Below are 26,453 nucleotides of genomic sequence, written 5' to 3' on the forward strand. Positions count from 1 at the left end.
AGCAAAGATTTTTATTCATTTGCTTTGTAAAAATGGAGAGAGGAGAAATCTTAAACATGTTGTTCTTATATTGCAACCAAGAATGGTCCACTGTTAGTTTTTAGCTATAAGCTATAGCACCAATTAACTGGAAAGTACAAGGAACTGGACACATTTCCTATGTCTTGTGGTATCCTGTTCACAGAGTGATATAGTTTTTTTTATAGGGGACTATCTGTCTCCTTCCATGAATGTTTTAAAATGGGAGCAACATAGCACTCTATGGTTCAATTCTAGATTGACTTGGCAAGTTGTATCAAAACTACTTTGAACTGGGTGAAACTTGAAATAATCAGCAAATAATGGTGTGTATAGTGTAGGAAAAAGACAAAACTTGTTTTGAGCTCTGGACAAATCTATTGAGTTGCCTACATCTGAACAAATCTCTAAATACTTTGTTTCAGATAGCGCAAACTATTTTCTATAAAAATAGAAAATAATAGGAACTTGAAAAAAATGCCCCATTCTTTCATTTTTGAACCACAAAATTAGATGGGATGATTTGATATACAGGCTGACTTTTGCTTTTCATTTAACAGGCACAAAAGTTTGCAATGAGAGTGATTAAAACATCAAAAAAATCCAATAGGCAACAATGGAACCAAGAGCTTAAACACTGTTATTTTGCACAGCCTGCCTATACACAAACAGCTGCTGAAATCTAGAAAAAAATAGCATGATTCACTTCAATCTGTGAACAATAATGACAAGTGCAACTAAAGTATTTTTCCTGGCTTCTTTCTTAGTGCATAAACTGATATTTTTTGGAATATAAGACACACCGGACTATAAGACGCACCAAGTTTTGAAGAGGCAATTTTTAAAAAAAATGTAGGTAGGTAGGTAGAGAGAGGGAGGGAGGGAGAGAGAGAAATACAGTAGATAGGAAGAGAGAGAGTAGGTAGGTTGGTAGGTAATGGGATATAGAGAGAAAAATAGAGAGGGGGGGAAATACAGTAGGTAGGAAAGGAGAGAGAGAAAGTAGGTAGGTAGGAAGATTTTTCCAGGTGTATTTATCTATGTGCTGGAGAAGAAAATCGCTGACAATCTGCGGCACCTAAGACTTTGTTTCTGCTGGCACAGCACTTGATCAATCTAATTCTCATCAATCACACCAACGAAAGAGCTTTCCGAAAGGGAAAAAAAGTTTTTGCCCTCTGTAAAGCTCACAAAAACGGGCCTGGTTTTCACAAAAACAGGCCTGGTTTTTTTAAAAGGCATCCTAGCCTTTGTGGGGTTTGCAGAGTGCTCCTGGGGGTGAGGTAGGGGGGAAAATGAGCAAAAAATGTCCTGTTTTTCATGGAAACGGGCCCATTTTTTGTCAAGAAAATTTCATGCATAGTTTTATGGAGACTTAGAGTGCTCCTGGGGGGGGGCTGCAAAATTGAACCCTCATCATTTCTGCCCTCCCCAGCCCCCAGGAGCTCTCTGAAAGCCTCCAAGAGCTATGCACGGCCATTTTGGTGAAGGGGCGGGGGCTTCAGGAGGCAAAAAATGCTGTATTCGATGTATAAGACACACCCAGATTTTCAGCCTCTTTTTTGAGGGAAAAAGGTGTGTCTTATACTCTGAAAAATACAGTACCTTTCCATTTCACAGTCTACAAGCAAAACTCAACACATGCAGTAAAAGCAACCTACTCTTTGAAGTTAATGGGTTTATTCCGATCTTCTATCTTACATTTAATCAGTGATATTGTTGTCTGCCTCTTAAGAATGGGTTAAAATGTCATTTCCTCCTCCCCCTCTTCCTCTTGCCTCCTAGTCTGGGCCAGCAATAACAGATGCAGCTACTGTTATTTTGATGGTTATGCTGTGGAAAATACCGTGTTTCCCCGAAAATAAGACCTGTCCTGAAACTAAAGCCTTGCCACATTTTTCACGTGGGCAAAAATATAAGTCCACTCCCAAAAATAAGCCCCCTGGACAAAATCCCCTCCTCCGGCCAGGCAGAGCACCGCTCGCCGACCTAGCGGTATCCCGAAAGCACCAAGCCACGGGCATTGCTTGGTGCTTTCAGGGTACCACTAGGTCGGTCAGCAGCGCTGTGCCCAGCTGAAGAGGGGGGGGTTGCCGGACAGCTGCTCTCTTGCGAGCAGGCTCCCAAAGAGCCGGGCACAGCCTCAAGGTCGAATGGCTGTGTTGCGCGGTTGCTCGCGCAACCCCTCCTCCAGCGATGCAGAGCCCCATTCACTCACCTAGGGGCATTCTGAAAGCGCCGAGCTGCGGGAGGCAGAGGGCAGCGAACAGACGCTCGCGTTGCTTGATGCCTTCCGGGTACTGCTAGATCGTTTAGTGGCGCTGTGCCTGGCTGGAAAGGGGGGTTGCTGGGCGGCCGCTTGCAGGTGTGGTCACCTCATGGCTGCTGTGTTGCTGCTGCGACAGCGCAACACAGCCATTCGACCCTGAGGCTGTGCCCTGCTCTTTGGGAGCCCGGTCGCAAGGGAGCAGCCACCCGGTAACCCCCCAAAAATAAGCCCCCCCCTTTTAATAAGCCCAAGGCCATATTTCGTGGGTCAAAAAATGTAAGACCCTGTCGTATTTTATAATTAAATTACATACTGCATTTTTCGGAGTATAATACGCACTTTTTCCTTCCCTAAAAGACGGTGAAAATTTGGGTGTGTCTTATACACTGAATGTAGCCGCATCCACCCGCCAGTCCCCACCCTTTGGCCTCTGCCTCCCAGCAATTTACTTCCTTGCAGCAAATGGGAAAATGGGGCTTGCGGAGGATCCCTGCGCCCCGAAGCAGCTGATGATCGGGAGGCCCATGCTGAAATTGAAAGGGAAACTTGCAATTTGCTGCACAGAGGCAAATTGCTGGGAGGCAGAGACAGATTATTTTTTCTTGTGCTAATCAGACTGTTTGCTCCAAGGAGGTAAGTGAATAACTATAAATGCCTATAGAATGTTTAATTATTGTTCTAGACAACTGAACAAAATGAAGAAGCTTTTTAAAATAAATCCTTGATCTGAAGAGGCCCAGTGCTATGGTATCTTCTTTTAAATAGCAGAGAATAACATATACTTCCAGAAAGCCACATCAATTTTAACAGCTTCTGTACAAATATAACCTGAAATGTAACAGTGTCCTGTTGTCTACTTAGACCATGACTTAGTCATGTTTTGAGTAGTTCTATTTAAATAATTGGGAGGCGTTAGTGTAATTACATTTAAGAAAGCTTTCTGGCATTAATATACTGGCATAATATACATTTCTCCAATTCTTTGCTATTTCAATGAGTTAGAAAAATGTGCACAGAAATACACCACAAACAGTGTATATTGTCTGTACTGTTTGCTGTTTGTTGCAAGGAGGCAAATTGCTGGGAGGCAGGGGCAGATCCCCCCCCCTTGTTTTCCTCCCCAAAAGCTAGGTGCATCTTATATTTGGAGTGTCTTATACTCTGAAAAATATGGTAATTATACAAGTTATATGTATAAAATTATAATTTAATGTATAAATGAAGTGATATCTTCAGGATTTCAGAATATGAATATTTGAAATGAACTTATTCTGAAGGAAGATTTTTTGAAATCACAGTTTTATTCTGTGCTCAGTACATTTAAAAATAGTGTTTTGAGCTTACAAGTTTATAAGCTTGGAATATTTTAACATCACTACAAGTGGATGTTGCACCCATGATAAATAATAAAAGTTACATATTAATGGGTGAGTGTGGGAAAAACAAAACAAGAACTTTTCAACTTTTTGCTACATTGAAATTATATTTAGAAGAGGTATTTAAAATTTAAAAATCAAGAATATAGAAATTATTAATTTAATAAAAGTTTTAGAGGTTTGCGCCTGCTTAGATTGTGCCTTTCAGACTTTTTGGTTCCTTAGAGTTTTCCTGTTGTTCTGAATGATGTCAGCAATCTCATTTATACTCTCAAGCTTAGGTTTGCTTCATGTGTTCCTGAACTATAATCACAGTTTTGATTTTATGATTACAGATATTATGATATAAGAAATACTGATCATAACAGAGAGCATAAATTAAATTTTTATTATGGTGGTAGACCAGCATAAAGGGAGAGCATATAGCATGTTATAGAAGCCAGGGATGGTGGCATATATTGACTCTGCATGTGTATGCAAATAAGAAGCACATGGTTCTTTATAAGTTGTACATTCTAAATCCAATCTAAATTCTAAATAACTTTGGTAAATAGTTTTAATACTTTACCAGATGATCATTCTTAAACTAGGAATGTGGGTGAATAGATGAATGGACTGATGGATGTGATAGTAATTTCTTTTATATATGTATCTGTGTATATATATATATATCTATATATTTTCTAGGCTTTTTTAGAGCTGGCAACAGAAGAAGCTGCTATTACTATGGTGAATTATTATTCTGCCGTGACACCTCATCTTCGCAATCAACCTATATATATTCAATATTCAAATCATAAAGAATTAAAGACTGATAATACACTTAATCAGGTAACATTAGTTTTTAATGATGTGACTAATCTGTATATGTGATTACCAGTATAGGTTTTCTGTACTTATGTTTAAGAATATTGGGAATTATTTTATAGTTATGTAGTAAATATGGCATGTATTAGTAGGATCTAAGCATGTTTATCATTAATAATCTTTTTGGCCCAAGAACTCAAGTTAACCTGTAAAAAAATGTTACTTTGTTAAATAGATAATGTGGAACTATGTTTCTGGTATGTTTAAATAATTCAAGTTTTGAAACTCAACCTCACCTTACTATGATCTGCTCTTCTAATAAATGAACTTATTGAAAAGACATTCATATTCACTGCAGGAATAACTAAGTACATAGTTACTTGATTTTGAAGATATTTAAAATGTATTATTTTAGATCAAGACACTATTCATGCTTCAACAGTAAAACTACAGTTATGCAGGTAGTAACTTCATGGACATTTTAAGTATATGATATTTATTTGCTCAAGAAGGAATGTAAAAGCAGCACTGACCCATGCTATATCAAATGGTAATAACTTCATCTTTGTTTTTTCTATTACTTTATCATTCTGAACAATGGTTTAACAAGCATTAAGAGTTTTTCTGTTCCAGTCTTCTCTGTTAATCCTAGCCTAGAGACTTTTCTCATTTGAAATATAGAAGCAAAGTTGTTTTCAATTGGATTTTTTTTCCCATAGCAGCTATGTCAATCACAATAAACTGGTTCAGTGGTAAGGGTGCCTCAGTGAATGGCAGCATCCAGCTAACCTTGGGTTATGTCAGAAACTAAACAGGACCAACCCAATTAGTACTTTGATGGGGCATTGCCTGAGAATATCAAGGCTATATGATAGATGTTAAAGTTTAAAAAATGTCTTGGAAGAAGGTACTGACAAATTTTTGTAGCATCTTCAAGAACGCTACATTGATATAACCATCAGCAGTTCATTTTTAAAAGTGTTCAGAAGCTGTTTAAAAATTGCAAAATAATTTAATTAAAGAAAAAAATGCTTGGTTCTTGATTGTCCTGATTCTGTTCATTAAAGACTGATTGGATTACATTTTTACCCAAATAGAAATGGGTTAAATTAATGCTGAAATGTATTTAAAAGTTGCTTCAATTGAAAAATATATAATTATCCTATTTACCGTATTTATCGGCGTATAACACGCAGTTTTAAAACTAAAATTGCAAGCTTAAACCCTGCCTGCGTGTTATACGCCGATACTGCGTGTTATACGCCGGGTCCACTGTTCCCTCTAAGGTGCGCGGCCGCGCGGCCGCGCACATGGCAAGAAACCCCCGCGCAGAGGTTTCTAACTCCCGTGCAGAGGTTTCTTTCAAAGCAAACGTGGGGAAGTCCTTTGCAGGCAGCTAGAACTGGCTGCCTGCAAAGGACCTCCCCAAACTTGTTTCAGCGGCAGCTCTCAGCCTGGCGGCAGCGTCACACAGACTGTGGAAGGAGGGGGAGGAGGAGGGAACCAAAGAGAGCTTTTACCGAGTCTGCGCCCCACAGCCAGGACCGTCCTGGCGCCTCCAGCCGCGTTTCTTCCTGCAAAGCCCTTCGGGCAACCCGAGAGTTCCGCTTGACGCCAGAAGGGCTTTGCAGGAAGAAACGCGGCGTTTCTTCCTGCAAAGCCCTTCTGGCGCCAAAAGGAACTCTCGGGTTGCCCGAAGGGCTTTGCGGGGAAGAAACGCGGCTTGAGGCGCAAGGACGGTCCTGGCTGTGGGGCGCAGACTCGGTAAAAGCCTCTCTTTGGTTCCCTCCCCCTCCTCCTCCTCCTCCTCCTTTCTGGAGCCCCTTCCTCAAAGATTTGGTACCAAAGCAATGGCGGTGAGGAAGTTGTGTCTTTTGGATTTTGCACTGTTGTCTTTTCAATGGTTCTCAGACTGGTTGAACCTTTAGCAGCTGGGGTGATATTCTTTACTGTTAAGGTTACAATTGGATGTGTTGGACAAATCTTAAAAGATGAAACTTTTATTAAAACGTTTGACTTAACTAAAAACGTCTTCCTTTTTCTTCTTCTTCTTAAATATGATTTATTTATTTATTTTTACTTCAGAAGTTTGATGACCGTTGTACAAACTAATCCAACCTAAATGTAGAGGAGGAGAAGAAGGGGGGGGGATTTAAAAAGAGCAGAGGAAAAAGAAAAGAAAGCATGAAGAAAACATAAAGAAAGGGATGGGAGGGAGGGAAGGAAGGAAGGCACTTTATGTTGAGGAGTTAATGTTATAATTCATGTTCTAATGTTATAAATTTTAATCCAACATTAAGTTCCGAGCTTCCAAGTCATTTATTTTTAATGAAAAAAATTTTTACTCAAATTTTTGTGTTAAAATGGGGGATGCGTGTTATACGCCGGTGCGTGTTATACGCCGATAAATACGGTATATAGGGTAAAATATCATGCCTAAATCCTGCAACCTGTTCTAAATTTGAGGATTTGCTACTGGTATAGGAAATACATATTTTACACTATACACTTTTATATCAGCTCTTCTCACCTGAGATTCAATATATTGATTCAACAGTATTATCATAGTACTATTGATGTACTATTATGTACTATTTGTTTTCGTAGACATACTATCATCAACAAATATTTTTGTCTTTTGCATGGAGGAGCCTAAACTTTGCAGTCATTTGCTGCTGAAGCTAAAGTTAACTCTTCCGTGTTACAATTTAATAGAAGAATTAAAATCTTTTATTTACCCAGGTCTTTCAGTTGAGGTTTACAAATTTTTATTCCACATGGTTATTTGTAAAGTGCCTACAGCCATAAGTAGGAATGGGCTTCGTATGATTTTTAAAAAAAATAATTACATTTTATCTTGTGCTTGGCAAGACATTGTAACCAGATATTTATGTCCCTATAGTTAAACCAAATTTAAATTACATGTAACATTTTTCTAACAAGATTTATTACTTTTGTCTTTGTCAATATGGTGATAACTATAGCTTTCTTCAATGAGGTGTTTACATTACCTAAATTTCATATAATAAGCCAAAGTTTTAAGATTCCAAAATTTTTAAAAGATAAGAATCAAGAAAACAATTATATGCCTCAATCCTCCAAAGTTAATATCCTCAGGTTGGATAAGCCAAAATGTAGGACCAGATGGTGTCATGTCTGCATCTATCTCTGATGGTTAAAACTGTCATATCCATATAATTGTAAATGCAAATTACTTATATGAGAAATGCATTGCAAATTAGTAACAGCAATCCTTCAGCTGGTTTGCACAGCAGGATACCTGGGGTCCATGCACAAAAGGCTCTTTATCACACAAATTATCCACTAGCCAGCATTAGGGCATATGCAACAATGAAAACAAGTAATATTTTTTGTTATTTAGACATGCTCATCATCATGTCATGCCACCTGCACTCTAGCTGTCAAACACCATCATTTAGTTGTCTGCAGCTCTCAGGAATGCCAGAGGAGCCAGAATGTCTTTGAATTGAAAACATTCAGATCCATCAGCTGTGTTTATATAATGTGCTGATCCCTAGATAACTGAACCATGATCTAATGAATGATCCCAATTCATTAGACACAGCACCAAAAATTAACTACCCAGAGTGACACAAGTTATTTAAACATATTTTGTCCTAGCACATTTGGCAAACAAAATCTTATATCACAACCTAGTGCCTTGAGAAGATCGCAGCCTATAAGAAATTTAATGAGAGATCTTAGAAAATATACATGAATCTTCCAGGGTAGACATTTATATTTGGATTTTCCATCAATTTGGAGTTTATGGTGATGCTGTGGTTAGAGTGCAATTTGTCAGTTCAAATTTCACCAGGCTCAAGGTTGACTCAGCCTTCCATCTTTCCGAGGTGGGTAAAATGAGGACCCAAATTGTTGGGGGCAATATGCTGATGCTGTAAACCGCTTAGAGAGGGTGGTAATGCACTGTAAAGTGGTATATAAGTCTAAGTACTATTGCTGTTAATTGCAGTCAAATAATGATTGTCCATGATAAATAAATCATTGGCTTCAATAATTAAGACTAAACCTGTACAAATATGAGGTCTAGTGAATAAATCCTGCTTCTGCTGAACTCAAGAGTGATAAACACATAGTTGTAATAGAGTCCATAGTATCCTGAGCTTTTCCTAAGGAACTTTATCATAACAGAATTAAAATCTCCTAAATTTCAGCAGTGGGATTGCATTTATGCAGTGTCTGTCAGCTTCAAGTTCCCAACCAAATATATTTAACAAAATGCCATTCTTTTCTTTTAACTAAATTGGCATTACACAGATCAGGCTAGTCTATTTTTCTTGATACTGATTCAAATATTCTTAAAGCATTTACTAATCGGAACAAAGAGATTGCAGCTGAATCTTCAGCGCTACCAGGAATGTCCAGAAGGGTGAAAGAGAAAAAGACATAATTCGTCTTACCTCAGTTTGAAAATCTGGCTTTCCCTACCATAAAAGTCATTGCCCATAATAAAATGTATGACAAACATTTACTATACTTGCTTGCAAAATAAGCCTAGATGCCCAAACACATCCTCAAAATTGCATTTGGCTTAACCACAGATGACCTTGTGTAGGGGAGAGGGTAATAATTTTTAAACCACCTGTATATGCCATATTTTTCAGAGTATAAGACACCCCCTAAAAGTGGGTGAAAATTTAGGTGCGTATTATACACTATATACAGGCATTTTTGGCTTCCTGAACCCTACAAGCGTTGTGTTTTCACCCTCTCCAGCCCCCAGAAGCACTCCACACATCCCATTTTCACCAAAAAGGGGGCTGTTTTTGGTCTCCCATGCCCTCCCTACATCACGTTTTCACCCTCCCAGACTCCCAGAAACACACTGCAATGCTTCGCATGGCCCATTTTAGTCTGTTAATCAAGTGGAGAGTTGAAGGAAACAAAATATACGTGTGCCAGTATCTGAGTCATAGAGTTCATCATAGAATTCAACTACTACTGTGCTCCATATATGAAAATGAAAGTTGAAGGATGCAACCCCAGAAGCAGAAGAAAAGCCATCAAATCTGCAAAGCACTTTGAAATATAAAGCACTTTGAAGGCATGTCATTTAGTTGCTGTTTTGAAAAAGGCCTTCACTTTGATCTGCTTTGTTGAGATAATGGAAGTCTCATTGAATTGAACTTCATTTCTTTGAACCTTTGCACATTGTAATAAATGTTAGAGTTCTATTCATTTGTAATTGTTCTAGATTTTGTTTTACAGTGACTTCCTGCATTAATGTTAGCTTTTGTTTAGAATTCTTTTTTAAATAAGGAGATTAAAATTAATGTGATTTTTTTGGGGGGCCAAGTCGTTTATCTGGTAAAAAATGAGGGATATTAATTCATAAGATTATTGCAAAAACCAACTATTCCAATGAAAAGGTGAATAAAAAAACAGATTTAACAAATAAAATTATGCCCTAAAGATTTGTTCTCTATAAATATTTTCTTACAAGAAAATAGATTACTAAAAATTTAAATTATAGATTTTGAGAGTATCTTACAAAAAATGGCAGTATTTTGCTTGTTTCTCTCCATTTTCTTTACAGAATAGGTTGCAGAACAGTGGGTCCCATGCCCATGGGAAGAAATACAAACATCAAACATGCATGCTTGTAAATCTACAATATGTTCTAGATTTTTTTTCTATTTACTAGTCGCTAACCCTTCAGTATAGTTCTAATTTATTGTTTTTGAGCAACCAGACTTAATGCATAATTGACTTTTAGCTTCTCTTCCGCTAATGTGAGTGGTGATATTTCTTTGGTTAGATATAGTCGGTTAAGAGTTGCTTATTGTGATTAATTTATTTTTCAGCATGGTTTGAGGCAATTATTGAATATATTGATTTCTAAACTTAATCCACATGCATTATTTTTTTCTTTTTCTTTGCATATAGCGAGCTCAAGCTGTCCTGCAAGCAGTAACTGCTGTACAGACAACAAATACTCCCATAAGTGGAACTACTGTTAGTGAGAGTGCAGTAACTCCAGCTCAGAGTCCAGTCCTTAGAATAATTATTGACAACATGTATTACCCAGTAACTCTTGATGTTCTTCACCAAGTAAGTTGTCTTTATGAGTAATTTTCATTCTCTTTTTTACATGGTTCATTAGCCAGAAAACGACAGTGCTAATATGATGATGATTCCCAATTTAGTGGCAAGCAAGCAAGATCAGGGCTTTTGCTCCTACCTGAGATTGATGGTTGCAGTGGACATACAACAAGTAATCTGTTAAGTGACATGAAGAAAGAATCAAAGGGTAGCAGCAGACCTAGTAGAAATGAAAAGATGATATTTCACCCCATTTTTGTCTTCTAATAAAGCACAGTATGCTTTATGTATATGTTTATTGAATATATGAATATTCATTTACTTTTTCCCCCTCCAACAGATATTCTCTAAATTTGGTGCAGTCTTGAAAATAATTACTTTCACAAAAAACAACCAGTTTCAAGCATTGTTACAATATGGTGATCCTGTAAATGCCCAACAAGCAAAGCTTGTAAGTATGATTTCAAATACTTCTCTTTAGCCTATATAAATAAGTATATATGTATCTATTGACAGTACTTTTTCAAAATTTTGTTTTGTTGGATAGAATGGACACAACTTTAAATTATAAATAAGTCATCCTATATAGACTTTAGCTTAAATGCAAATTTTGGTGACTTCTTAATTATTATACTGGATCAAAACAGATAGTGTAGTTTCATATGTCTCTCATATCAAGATAAGCCACTATTTTGCTTTGTTGAAGAATAGTTGATAAAATGTTACGAGCAATTTGTCATAGTCCCTAGTTTGAATATATCTATTACAGTGTGCTCGGTGTGGACTCTGCATGGACTATTTAAGGTACTTTATGTGCGGGCCACCCTTGAAAATTGAAAATTACAGTTAATCCAGAATACAGTAACAGGAATAATAATGAGTATATCCTATCTTTTCCATGTAGCACCACTGTTTTGCACTGTTCTGGCTTTTCGAAGTGTAATTCAAAATGACAAATTTACAATTCTCACCTACCTGTTTCCCCCATCTATGCTCTTTTGGATACCCTGCACTCTACCACCCCTATTGCCCCCCCCCCCCTTTGACTTTTGCCATCTTCTTTGCAGCAGCTGCCTATCTCCTCCCCATCCCTTCCCATCTCTGCTTTTTGGCCATTTGCACTCCTTACAAAGGCCTTGCTGCTTCAGTTGAGCATCCCTCAGTAGTGAGAGAAAGAAAATCAGCTGGAGGTGATCAGGTTGATAGGCAGGACAGTAGAGTTGAAAGGGGCGGGGGGGGGGTAAAGCAGAGGTGAGTGCAGGACAGCAGGAGAAACATGAGATCCTCACCTAAAGGCAAAGTCCATGCCTAATGATCACAACCAGAACTATCAGTGCTAAGAGGTATAGTTACAGGATATTTTTGGCTGGTGACTCCTTCACTTAGCAATGGAAATATTGGTCCCAATCAGAATTATTAAATGAAGACTCTCTCTGGTGTTAGGAAATAATGTAATAGGCTATATTTAAGATGACTAGAGAAAAGACATTGCCTTGAATTTTGCACGCTTATACCGTGTGTTACGTCTCCAAAAGTTAAATAATGAAAATTAAATATCTTAATACAGATTTCAAGAGAGGATTCTATAATTCCAATTTACATAGTTATGTAATATCTGTGGCATAGCAGTGATTCTTGAATAACACTTTCTCATTTTTAAATTACTTTATAACAAAATGAATAACTCTGGAGTACTATACATAACATAGTCAAAATTAAATTATTGGGATGGCTACTTGTACTGGACGATCTTTTAACTGATTAAAATTTCACAGGAAAATAACTTTCGAATAATATACATGTAAGATCTAATTCTGGCAAAAATTCAGATGCAGCCAACCTAATCCTAGCCCAGTTTGTTACATAATTAGGGACAGATGGCAATGGTTTTTCCTTTCAAAAAAGAGAAGCTTCAAGCTTTTGGCATACTTTGGATGGGAGAAAGAAAGCAAAGTAATTTGGATTTTGATACCACTAGAAATAATGTTTACTTTTTACTGTAGCCATTACTATAAACAATAGCTTCATTTGCAATTAATTTTTCAGAGATAATTCATATTTAGTACCTATTTGTGCCACTTTTATTTCTAGGACTTGCTGGTGAAATCCTGAGAATATATTTTATATTACACATGAATTTACCATCAATCAGTAGACTATTATCTTTAGTACAATATTGCAGTAATATATATGATTCTTGTAAATCTCCAAGAGATATTGCAGATTGTGGAGGATGCAAATTTAATAAATAGCATTTCTACCAAACCTGAAAAATTAAGAGTATCCGCCTGTATCCGCGCAATGTTGGTTAATCCGTTGGTTGCACTATTTTAAAACTTTGAACAATGTGTACTTTTTAACTGAATTAATGAAGAGATGTAGGTACAGAAAGAAAAAAATGTAGATATAAGGTCAAAAAATTAAAAATAAGATTGCCTCCAGAGTATAAAATAAGCTGCCCAGAGTCATCATGAGTAAATTGGGTGGTCATGTACATTTTCTTCATAAATAAGTAAAATAAAAATGAAATATACAACAGTTGACAGGGGTCAAATATAATTCAGGTGAGAAATCATCAAATGTGTTCACTGGTTTCTTACTTATAAAGGTTAATAGCAAAAATTCTTTTGCAAATAATCTATATCAGAATATGGCCTTCAGAGGTGTTTAAAATTTAATAAGGAAAACTTTAAAAAACTTTTTCTGAAAAGTCTGATGAAAATAACTTTGTTGTCAACCTCCTGCTATAAAGTACTGGTTATTTTTAGCATGTTATTCAGGTGGCAAAGGTGAATATCGGCACCAATTGTTCTATTTTTTTTCTCACAATGACTCCCTCCCTCCATTATTATATTAATTTATGAGTGTATGTGTGTGTGTTTATATCATAAATTACTCTTTAAAAATTACATTGTAAAGAAGCATTTATCATTAGCTTGTATGAGCCACCAAAACAAATAAATTAGTTTCATTTTCTAAAATTAGGTCATAGTATAATAAAAACATCTCAGATTAAACTTTGTGTATCTGTAGGGAATAAAAACATGGATATCAGGAATAGATTTGCCTTTTTTCACTTCAATTTTCCTCTAGCTGTAACTTTCTGTGAGGTTTGAGTGAGGTGGATAATGGTTGTTTTGACTTTCATATTTGTAGCAGTGAGGGTAGTAAAAGCCTCTCTGCATAAGGAGGGATAAAGGACAAAAATTCCTGTCAGAAGACACTGGTCCCTATGAGTTTTGATCCAGAATTGTTTGAAACTATTTCTTAATTTTTTGTGAGTAAACCTGCATGCATGTTTTAACCTTGGGAAGAACTTACATTGTCTTCAATGTCTTTACCATTATGCTTGTTAAAATTGTATTTTATTGTCTTCAAATAGGCAGATCATTTTAATGTGTCATCTCTTCTGTTTTATAATTTGTTGAACAATACATTTTAAGGTTTTTAGTGCATCTATTGTATAGTTGTGTATATATGAGAACCACTTATGACCTTTCTGAGGCAACAGAACCAATTTGGATAGTCCAATTCTGGTGTCTAATGGAAGTTAATTGTTTCCAGGAGTACTTAGGAAACGAATTGTACGTCACCTGTGGCAGACGGTTCAGTTTAGTGCTTGGTAAACCATTGTCAATGGGAGGCAAGCTGGACACTAAATAAAAACTCCACAAGTTGTCTCTTCCTAGGGGTCAATCCCTAGAATATATATACTATATCAACATGGTAATTATTCCTATCAATATCAGCACCAACCATTTGATATTACTAAAATTGAAATGTGCTCAGGGGATCTCAAGGGAACAAATTCAACCGTTGAAAAATAACTTTGTGTGACCTTACAAATAGTGATTATTGTAAGGTTTTTCCTTCCTCACACTTCTCAAATGTCTAACTTTCTCTCATCTTCAACATTATTTTGGCTATAACACAATCAAGGAAGTATTTTGCGTAGACATACAAACATTCACACATATGCACACAAACAGGTGGGATTCAACCGGTTCTCACCAGTTTGCCCAAACCATTAGTTAATTGCTTATGAGTTCGGAGAACAGGTTAAAAATAAAGTGCAAGTGAGGGTTTTTTCCTCTTCTCTCTCCCTTCAGTTAATAGCTCCACTTAACAGTTGCATTTGCCATGCAGGGCAGGGAAACCCATCAATCACCCATCTAGGGATGGTAATAACCTCTTCCGTTCAGGAAGAAGGACAAGATTGCAAACATTTTCATTATAAAGAGTATTAAGGAACACTTCTGTGATCAGCTGATACTCCCTGGAGTTTCCCAAGACCTTTTATAGGTGCTGCAGTGTTGGCTACACTGGGGACAATGATGCGGCTTGATCATATAGGCCGTGAATTTAATGCATGTGTGGTCCAGCCAGCTGTATTGCTTCTGCTTTGAAGCACTCAATTTAGAACATAGATAACATAGAATAATAGAGTTGGAAGGGTTAATGGCAGCATACCCAGGCTTTAGTTAGCTTGAGCAGTTGTTCTTAGTTTCCTTCTCAGCTGTTGTGTTTGTTTTGGGGTTTGTTTGCTTTTTTTAAAGGGGGAATGGCTATTTTAAGTTTTCTACATTATTTTAGTGGTGCCTGGCACTGTCCTTCTGGGGTGTACTTCCCTCACTCTTTTTGAAAGCCTCTAGTTTTGGAGCACCCACAGTTTCTAAAGGCAAGCTATTCCATTGGTTGATTGATCTCACCCTTAGGAAATTTCTCCTTAGTCCTAGGTTGCTTCTCACTTTGGTTAGTTTCCATCCATTGTTTCTTGTTGTGCCTTTTGGTGCTTTGGAAAATAGATTGACTCCTTCATTTTTATAGGAGCCCCTCAAATTTCCTGACAGAACAATTAATCAGTGGAACATCTTGCCTCCGGAAGTTGTAAATACTCCAATAATGAAAGTTTTTAAGAAGAGATTGGATAATCATTCTTTTGAAGTGGTATGAAGGGTTTCCTGCCTAAGCAGGAGGTTGAACTAGAAGACCTCCAAGGTCCTTTCCAACTCTGTTATTCTATTCTATTCTATTCTAAATACTGGAACAGTGCTATTTTATTGTGCTATTTTATTGACAGTTGGACTAAAAAGAGATTTCCTAAGGGTGAGACCAATCAAGTTGGCCACGCCTACCCATGACCCATTTCCCATAGAAAACACAGCTACAAAACCTGGGTAGGTGTGGCTGGGTTGTTGTCATGTGACTGGGTAGGAGTGACATGCCTACCCATTCACATGACCACCCACACTCACCCACTGACATGACAACCATGACCTTCAATGTCTACTGAAAAAACTCACCCAACAATTGTCTCACTTATCAACAGAAATGTTGGGTTCAATTGTGGTCGTAAGTTCAGGTCTACCAGTATGATTATAATAAGGTTGAATACCAGATCTTCATAATTTATTTTGGATCTAGAAATATGTAATCAGGATATTATTTTAATTATTGCTGATTAAATGTTCTGACAACTGTATTCATTTTTAATTACTCTAGCCCTACAAAGACTACCCCGGTGTTTCTATTCTAATGGTGGATTAGTTAATGGCTAAAATTTTAATAAAATTTTAAATCCTCTATAAGGTTGTCATGCTATTCTAACTAAGCATAATTCTTGTACATGGAAAATATTACAAGCTTGTTTATAGAGTTTAATTGGATGAATTATAATGACTTTAAATCCCTCATGATAAAAACATCATTTTTGCTCAGTTGCATACAGACCTGTTTTCGTATCTTGACCTTTAGTTCATTTGTTAGATAATTGCAATATAGTTTCTGTTGTAAAATACAATCAAGTTCTAATAACATTATCAATTATTCCTAAGGGGGAAAAAAGTGTGGTTCATCTAAAATAATATTTAAATACACCAGTGTTAGAAACGTATAAAACAGTTGAAACAAGGCTTCAGATAGCTTTTTACTATTGTCTTTTGCAAAATTCTGAGGGTCATCAGTGCTGCTATCCCAGAAATAGGCAGATGGGAGACTCTAGTTGGGACGCTAGGCCTTAGGGATCAGTTGGGATTGCTGTTGTTGACCAGGTCCCTACTGTTTTTCTGCCTGTGCTGCTTGATGCGTTCTCCAGGTTGCCATCTGCGGTCTCCAGGCTTATGGCCAGAGGGATTTCAACATATCCTCCCTGGGTACAGATTCAGAGGCACTTTTTGAATTCATACCCACTGTGGCAGCCGTGGCAACCAGCATCTTAATTTATAGCAGGCTTGACATTGCAGTAAGGTGCAGAGGTGTCACACACTAAACCTGGTTTTTGCTTGGAGTGGTGGTGATGTGATTTGGAATTGTAGGACATCATCCTACACCATCAAGGATGGATCTACATCTTTCTTAAAGAAGACCATAAAGCTCCAAATTCAGCTGCTCTGTGATATTATCCATTTATTTATATCCATAAATGGCTAAATTTATTTTTTGGTTCTGATATATTAAAATAACATATTTTCTCAATATTTTGGATAGTGTGGAATACCACTTTATGCTGTTCCCATGGCATTTTAATTTATCTATACCATCTGACCTTTCAAAACTTTAAATTATCTTACGCATCCTGAAGTGATTATTCTCTTTATCTATACTTTTCAATTCTAAGAAGCTGCTTAAATATTAAAATGTGTTGAATTTAATAATACCAAAGTAATTGTTCAACAAATTACTTTAGCACCAGATGCTAAACATTTCAAAATAAATTCTTCATTGCTTTGGTTTGTCTGTAGGAACTTCCCAGTCATTCCAAGACAACTTAATTTCTTATATCTAGAAATACTATGTATCAGTCGAAACCAGAATATTTATCTATCTAACAAATGGAGGGTAGCTGAAGTCATAGGGATTTCAACTATTATTACTATATTTTCTCCTGTTTCAGTTGCTTTTTAAGATCACAGAGTGTATTCTCACTATAATACTTTGGGATTAGACATGTATATATGTTTTGATCTTAAAAGGCAATATTTTCTACCAATCAAATAACGCAGCAATATGTGTTACTATGGCAGAGATTGTGATATCTTATAATAATATCGTAATATAGTAGTGAATTCTCTAGTAAACCAATGACTGTTGATAAATATATTTTTCTTTTTAGTTTGTATTTTACTTTTTAAGTGTTTTAAGATTGTTTTGTTAGAAAAAATAAAGATGAGAATAAAGTAATTAAAATATGTTTGATCTTAGATTTAGGTAATCTTAATGGACTGCTACATTTCATGTCTACAACTGCCATTTTAGGAGTTATGGTTTCTTTTACATCCCTTATTTGTTAAGAAATGGGGATCTATTGCCAGTTGCTGTTTTATAAAAAAAATACCCAGTGTACAAATGTTTCATAGTTTTAATTTTCTTAAACTACAGTATAGTGACAATTATATGATAGTATGGATTGTAACTTTTGTATTGTCTTATTTTCTCCTTTTGGGGCAAATGATAAGAATCTGTCCATCTATCTATAACAATAAAATTACATGCCCAGTTTTTTGGTGTTTATAAATTTGGTAATAACAGAAAAGAAGAGAATTTGTCATGAGCAGTAACACCTCTTGTGATATTCTCTCTTTTTATTTGGTTTCTGAAACTGCTCCAACTATTTGACTATTCTATCCTGATTTCCTAATCTTCTAACAATAAATCTATAAAATGTTATGGGTAGGTAGTTACATCCGTATAAATAATGTATAAATAAATAATGTATAATTTATTTTCTGATAGTTAACTTTCTTTAGCCTTATTCTTAAGCCAGCTCCAAGTGGGTAGATTGCTAGAAATACTGAAGCACATATTTCTTTAGTAGGAACTTTAACTTTGCTTCTGCCTACTTATCCTAGAAACCAAGTTGGCTCCTTATGAAATCCTTCATTCCAACCTCTGCCAAACATTTAAAAATGACATTGGGATTTACCATGTATTGTTTGATGTCTCTGGAAAATGAGAGTAAAATAATTATTGAGATAAGGCCTTTCTACTAAATTGAGAGGAAAAGGTATTAAAGGAGGATGTGGAAAAATTCAATGAGACACCATATAATGCAGATTGGTAAAATAATAGCTGGAAACAGTCTGATTAAGTAGCATTTGTATCAGTTGGAACTTTATATCATGAGAGGAAATGTCACTTGCCAGTTTAGAGACAAATAAAGCAAGATCTAGTTGATATAAACATTTTAAAATATTTTGAGATTAATTTCAGTGGACATTTAATTTTCTTTTATAAATTTTGCTGTATCATCTTATTCCATATTTCTGGTTTTCCAGGCATTAGATGGTCAGAATATTTATAATGCTTGCTGTACCTTACGGATTGATTTTTCCAAATTGGTCAACTTGAATGTAAAGTATAATAATGATAAAAGTAGAGATTACACTCGTCCTGACCTTCCATCTGGTGATGGTCAGCCAGCTTTGGATCCAGCTATTGCTGCTGCATTTGCAAAGGAGACTTCACTTCTAGGTATGATTTTGTTTGTTCCTCTTTCTTAGTTGTTTGTACTATATGTTCAGTGGTGCTTTATAAACTAGATGTCATTTGTGGTTTATGTACACACACAAACACACAAACACATGAATCAGCTTATTGAATTAATCGGTTCCTAAGAATAACATTATTTGATTACTGTTCTCACCGCTTTTTCTTTTCTTTCTTAAGCAATTACTTATTTATATCATTTCAAGTCTTTTCAATCTGAGTACCTGCTTCTGATATTCAGGTAATAAGTTTCCCATTTTGGAAGGTACTTTTATTAACATTGCATTAATTTAATGCATCATCCAGAATCTGTTGAATGAATGTTAACACATATCCTATTCTACACGGTCCCTTGTATTTTCATTGGCCAATTTGTTATCTATGTATGATATTAAAAAAAAAAAGAATTGGCCATGAACATTGGCCAGTTTTATTATCTATATAAGATTTAAAAATATAGAATAAAAATAAGCACTCACTTTTGAATTAAATTATCTAATTCACTGAAAATCAAAACAAAAGTAATACTAAACATAGCTTTTCTTAGAAAAGAGTTTTCTAGATTTCCTTCTTCCCAAATTCTTGATAGATTAGTGGAACAGGCTGAAAATGAAATTTGGAAAGCATTAAATATTCTGCAGTGTTTTCTTTTAAAAAATGCACACATTTTAGTAGTACCTAGTTTACATTTTTTTTTTGGGGGGGGAGATATCTTACGATTATAGAGTCTAAACCAGTAATATCACATGGTCAGTCACGATATAGTTCCTAAATCATGAGTCATAGGATCAGGAATCATAAATTCCTAAATCATAAGAATGTTCCATTCTGCATTTGTCATGTTACACTTCAAAAATGATACATCATACTTTAGAAAATACAGTATTCAGACAAATTGGATGCATCTAGAGAAGGGCAGCAAGCATGTGTGAATAGGGAATCAGAAACTACATTTTGTAAGAAACAATGAAGGGAACTGAAAATTTTCAGCTTTAAGAAAAGAATAGTAAGGCGGAATATAATAGCACTCATTAAGAATTTGAAGGGATGTCACATAGAAGACAACCAGCGCCTGTTGTCTGTCATCCCATAGTACAGTACATAGCAAAGCAGATCCTAATTGCATGTTAAGAAAAATCTCCTGAGAGTAAGAGTAATTCGACAGAGTCAGTTATTTAGAGAGATAATGGGCTATCTTTTTGTGGTTGTGTTCAAGTGGTAGCATAGCCATATATTAAAAACTTATTTTATTCATTTTAATTCCTGCACTAAATGAAAGGTTTAATTCAGTAGTCTAAATTATCATTTTCAATTCAGAATCTCTGATCTATATAATAAAATCATATTCTCGCAGTGATATCATCCAGAAATGATACAGATGATGCTGTATTGTTGATGTAGGGCATATGAACTGAGATAATACACATGTTGAATGAGGAACTGCATTTATCAATAAATAACCTTAGCAATTTTATGGTAACGTATCAAAATATTTTATATTAGGGATCAAAAAGGTCTTACAGACTTGCTCTATTTTAGAGCATGTAAGTGAAAATAAATGTTCAAGTTCACCTGACTCTTTATCAAATTAGCAAGCTAATTTTAGGCTCTCCAGTTAAATATTGGCGTAACAAATCTAATAGAATAGATTATTTTCAGTTGATGTAATACAGGGCATTGGTCACAAAAATAAAGAAAAAAAATCTTAGTGTTGCCTTTCCCTTTTCCTTTCTGTCATTTGAAACTGCTGTTCCTGACACAACCATTTGAAAAAGCAGTTTTCATTCTAAAGATGTATATCATTTACTGATATGAACCAGGCATTATAGAATTGAACAGATTATTCCAGCAGAAATCGTTTCCAGTTCAACAATTTGAAGAAATGTGAAAGATTTATGTAGGAGACCTAAGCACCTTCAAGTATAAACTTCTTGTCTAGCTTACAATTAAAACAATTAAATAAAAAGAATAAAAATTAAGAACACTAGATAGTTATATCAACTATTAAACATGCTGAAATGGCTGGTGTTATTTTCTCCTACAATTTTAACATAATTTATCAGGTAAGTTTCTGTGGAGATGGGACTCCAGATGTAAGATGTCATGATGAGAAATCTTTCTGTCTGATCATCAACAACAGAGCATTGTACTAGAAAGTGATAACATTTGTACAGAACTGTGTGTAATTTGACAAATCCTTCAGGTAGTTAAGCAAATCCTTCAGGTACCATGTTATGAATAGCAGCACTTCAAAACGAATTAGCAACCAGCCAGTTCTAGTCTTGCATTGTTGACTAGACTACATTTTGTATTATTATTTTCCAAAAAGATTTTAAAGTTTTGTGTTCCTGCAAGAGATGAGAACTATTACTTCTTTCCCTCTTCCTTTTGCTTCTCTGTCAGTTGTATATATGGTTGGGATAGGAGAATCTCATTGCTTACAATAATTCAAATTCAGTCAGTATCTTCACTGGAGCAATAAATTGTATTGTCAAAAGGCAATTAAATATATTTTTGCTTTGTGCTGATAAATATTGCTTCAAGGGAAAACACAGTAAACTGTGAGTATGGCTATAGGTTATTCTGCATGAAATCTAATTATATTTATTGCATTTATTTGTCAAAACCTGTTTAATATAAAAGCAAAAATGGTCTTTTGATGAGTAAGTCAGTATACATGAGCCCTGTACATTGATCTTTCCAACCATCTGAGATTTGGCATTAATGATACTGAAGTAAATAAAAAAAAATGGTTAGGGGCTGTGTTATCCATATCTGCTGGTTTCTAATATTACGTTTGGGGCCAAAACAAGAGCATCACTGTACTTAAAGAAATTAATTTTTTGAGATTTGTAATGCATGTAAGGTACTATTTCTGATTTTCAGTTTAAAACTGTAAATGTTACACCATGGTCTTTCTTCATATGTATTTCTATGGTCTGTTCTTTCATTGATTGTAATTGGATAAATTTCAATCTGCTTTCTTATGTTTTTGTAGAGGAAAAAAAAGCTCTTCAACAAATAGAAAAGCTTGCTTTCTGGTGTTTTGTTAGGAAGAGTTCTTGATTCTTTTACTGACATACATTTTGTACTTTATGGAAGAAAATCACACGGAGGAAAACTGACTGTGACACTATATTAGTTCTCTGCTTGTAACTTAAGAACAATAACATTTTGATAGTGCCATAATTTAGTCTTGAGGTGAGAAAGTGTTTAAAAGTTTGCACATTCAGAACCAAAAGTAAATTTAAATCTTTGCAAGGTGGATACTTTTGGATACTTTTATCACTAGAAATCCCATTTATATTTTACATGAATAAGCTTCTTTTAGTCAAACTGCTGTGAGAGTCCATATAGTGCAGGTAATGTTTAGTTGAGAGAAGGAATACTACAGAATCTTCCTGAGTAAGTGATTTGGAAATTATACATGTAGGACAAGAATATCTTTTCCATTAGGACTATAGAATTAGAGGATAAATAAGCATTTGATCTATTAGTGTAGACAAATAAATTATGCTATTTTTTCTGATGAGTTGAGACTCTTCTGTGCAATTAGGCAAAAGAAATTCACATGCTTAGTAATAAAAAATTAGAGAGATAGTAAAAGTCATTTAACAATTGACATTTATTTCCACTGGAGGATAGAACGGTACCATTAGGGGTTGAATTACAAAAGTAGCTAAAGATTACAGTCTTGAACAAGTAAGAAAAAACTCATTAATTATCACTTAACCAGCTATTTTAATAATGCCTCCTTCCCAATGCATTCAACATCGACTGTATGCAATTGTTGCCACAATTTTTCATGACACTTTATGACCTATTAGGTTTTTAATTTGTTAATCTGTTTTCTTCAGTGACTTTTATTATCTAAGTCTCTGCTGAAATCTGCCCCAAGATCCTATTTAGAGATAGAAGGGCATTTTGATGAAGTTTAACTCTCCTATCTAATTTTGGAGATGGGATTGTTTTATGTTAATCTAGTAAATTGCTATGTGGACGTGAGCTAGAAAAGTTCTGTTGCAGGACCAGATCTTTTGTTGATGTGGGTTTAGGCTGAGGTGAGGATAGATAACAAAAACCACCCCCAAAAACAGTGATAACTTGAAGTCAACATGTTCTCACTTCATAAATACTGTCTATATGTAAGTGACCCAATACAATGTGCAGAAAGTGGAGACCCATAAATTGGGTCAGGGACAGAAGCTTGTTTCATTACTTTATATGCTTTGAACTACAGGCAGTTCTCAACTTATGACCACAATTGAGCCCAACATTTCTGTTGCTAAATGAAATAGTTGTTAAGTGAATTTTGACCCATTTTATTACTTTTCTTCCCACATTTGTTAAGTGAACCACTGTGGTTGTTAAGTTAGTCATGTGGTTGTTAAGTGAATCTGGCTTCCCCATTGACTTTGCTTGTCAAAATATCACAAAACATGGCTACATTACCTCGGGACACTGCAACTGTCATAAATTTGAGCCAGTTGCCAGCATCTGAATTTTGATCAAATGACCATGGAGATGCTGCAACAGTCATAAGTGTTAAAAACAGTCATAAGTCACTTTTTTCAGTGCCATTGTAATTTCAAATGGTTACTAAATGAACTGTTGTAAGTGGAGAACTACCTGTAGTGTCTATGAAACTACAAACTGAATCTCAAGTTTGCAATACAGAAAGTTAAGAGTCTTCATCATATAATCTCTAAGAGTCACATACCTACTGAGTGTATTTACTAAAAAGGAAATTTGGTATTTTTGCGGGTGGAAATCCCAGTCAATTTTATATTACATTAAACTGATGAAGAAGAATCTTTGCTTTGCACATGAGATCATTTAGCTTTTAAGATTAGTATCCACTAGTGTACCCAAAAGCAAAAAAGGAACAGAGATATTTAGATAGATATTGCTAATTTCATAATGAATTTTTAACATAATATCTTGAGCAAAAAAACATTGCTCTTGGTAGCTTCCTCATTTTTCCCAGAATATACAAAATAGTAATCTCCTAAGTATAGCCATGTTTCAATAATAGGTAAAATTGCCAAGTCCCATTTTGAATGGAAAAGAATTTTATTGATTTGCGTGCAGAAAGTGAATTCCATTATCTGTTTCTTGACAGAGAGGAAGGACTGGTTATAAGGACACGGCAGTTCTTATATCACCTTTTCCCCCAAAGAATTTTCCAGCCTAGTTAAGGCAGTTACACAAGTGGCATTTGAGATGTTCCTTCAAGTTTACTTGGATTGCTGAAATAAATGTTCTATTAAAGGCAAAGCCTCAACTCAGGCGGTTTCGTTTTAGAATTGTCATATGCTTGTGAGGAAGAAAAATAACAATCTTATTTCTAGTTAGCAATGAATCCATATTTCATTAAGGCTAGTTGCTTGTCAAATGTGCTGCTATGAATAAAAATCTAGAGGTCTCCTTGTTGTACCTCTTCTACTACTTTAAATCTATGTGAGTTTGGAAACCTGTTCACCAGTTTTTACATTATTGCTTCTGACCAATGTGACGATTCAATTTGCATTCTTGAACTCTTTTCAGGTGTATTATGATTTCAGCTTTTTTAAAGAGATCAACTCTTGGATCATTTTCTATCCCTACAGTCCCCCCACTGAGGATTATATAAACATTTGTTACTTCTTTCTTCATCTCATTTGGTCTCCAAGTATTGAAATTTAATGTTCATATTATTTTGACAAGTGGCATTTTTGAAATGAGTGGTTTTTTGGTTAGGTTAGTTTACTTTTGTTTGCTTTAGTCTGAGCCAGAGTTATATTTATGGGATGCAATAGACCAGCTTTGCAAATGTAATGCCCTCTGTATATATTCCCAAGAAACATGGCCCAGACAGTTTCATCATTCATCCTAGAGACTGCTTACTTATTCCATGAACTTTCTAAAAATACAATGATGTATAATAGATGTCCATGGGAAATTATATGATTTTATTGAGTGTTCAGTTATGACATTTTGATATATTTATTTTATTTTTATTCTTTCATCCAAGCATTATATCTAAAATCATGATGGGCTACTAAATCTCATATTGTTCACTGGCCAAAGCAAAAACCTGGGGTATGTTGTGATCATGACATATTAAGTAAAGACAGTAATATGTCACTTGATTTTAGCATTCTGTATCAGTGAAGGATTTGTATAATTTGTGACATGCAGATCTATGATTCTATCTATCTATCTATCTATCTATCTATCTATCTATCTATCTATCTATCTATCTATATCTTGTATTATTAGTCAAATAACTATTTATGCAATTATAGTCTTGGACCTCCAATCACTGAATTATATGATCCATTTAATAGTATATAAATCGGTTATGGAGGGAGGGAAGGAAAGAGAGAAAGAGAAAGAGGGAGAGAAAGAGATTTATAAAGAAATGTTGCTTATCAATCTACCCATGTTCGGAAATTCTATTATGATTCCAAAATACATTCATTATGGATTTTTTTTTGAAATAAATATGCATATATATATATATATATATATATATATATATATATATATATATATATATATATATATATATATATATATATATATATATATATATATATGTTTTTGTGCATAGTCTTACACAAAAAGTAATCATATGTAAAGATAGCTTTCCATAGCACTCTTCTAATTGTCCATTAATCTCAGCACAAATAAAATTTCTGGTACTAATCAAATATTAAGTTTTTAAAATTCTTTCCATCATTGTGTATATTTGAACCCAAAATTTTCTGGCTTTTTTTTACAAGTATACCACATGATACAGTGACCTTTTGTCCACATTTCCAGTATAAATTTTAAGTAGCTTTATATCTACTATACAATTTTTCTGAAGTCATGTAGCAATCATTTTATCTCTTGTGTTAAAACAAATCCTGTCTAACAAAAAAAGTAAAATGTATGAACTTTTAACCACATTTTTCTCACAGTTTATCAATACACTATGTCCATAGTTCTTTATCATGCATTCTTTCACGTATTCTTTTGTTTTACAGTTAAATAAAAGTTTATATATTTTAGCAATTATATGTTCATCTTTTTACAGAATTTAAATACAAAGTCTGCCTTCTGCTTTTCAGTTCCAAAGGTCATATCTACCTTAAATCTTTCTCTTCATTGTACATACAAAAACCATTGAAAATTAAATCCCTCTACAGGCAGCTGTTCTTTTAATTTCATTTTATATTCTCCATGCTCTTGTCTTAAAAACCTCTCAATAGGTTAGCCTCTTTGCTTGCTGTTCTTTTTTCTTCTATAAAATGCTTCTTGTGCTGAGATCCCTGAAGACATTTTTGGACACAGTCTGGGTTTATATCTATTCCACATTCTCAGCATGATGGTTCTCATATAATTATTCTTAAGATCTACATTAACCTTAAGTTTATCATACCAAAAAA

General features: G+C 34.9%; 1 protein-coding gene across 5 annotated transcripts in view; it reads left to right on the forward strand.

Annotated features, from left to right (window-relative positions):
* The window catches only part of PTBP2 (polypyrimidine tract binding protein 2), a 66,153-nt gene that overhangs the window by 31,057 nt on the left and 8,643 nt on the right, over positions 1-26,453 (forward strand). For all 5 annotated transcript variants that reach the window (XM_032217467.1, XM_032217470.1, XM_032217472.1 and 2 more), the window contains 4 exons: positions 4,351-4,494; positions 10,399-10,563; positions 10,895-11,005; positions 18,828-19,023. In XM_032217467.1, the coding sequence (XP_032073358.1) occupies positions 4,351-4,494; positions 10,399-10,563; positions 10,895-11,005; positions 18,828-19,023 (616 nt within the window). The remainder of the gene's footprint in view (positions 1-4,350; positions 4,495-10,398; positions 10,564-10,894; positions 11,006-18,827; positions 19,024-26,453) is intronic.

Source organism: Thamnophis elegans, chromosome 5 (genome assembly GCF_009769535.1).
Source record: "Thamnophis elegans isolate rThaEle1 chromosome 5, rThaEle1.pri, whole genome shotgun sequence".
In the NCBI taxonomy this organism is placed as follows: domain Eukaryota; kingdom Metazoa; phylum Chordata; class Lepidosauria; order Squamata; family Colubridae; genus Thamnophis; species Thamnophis elegans.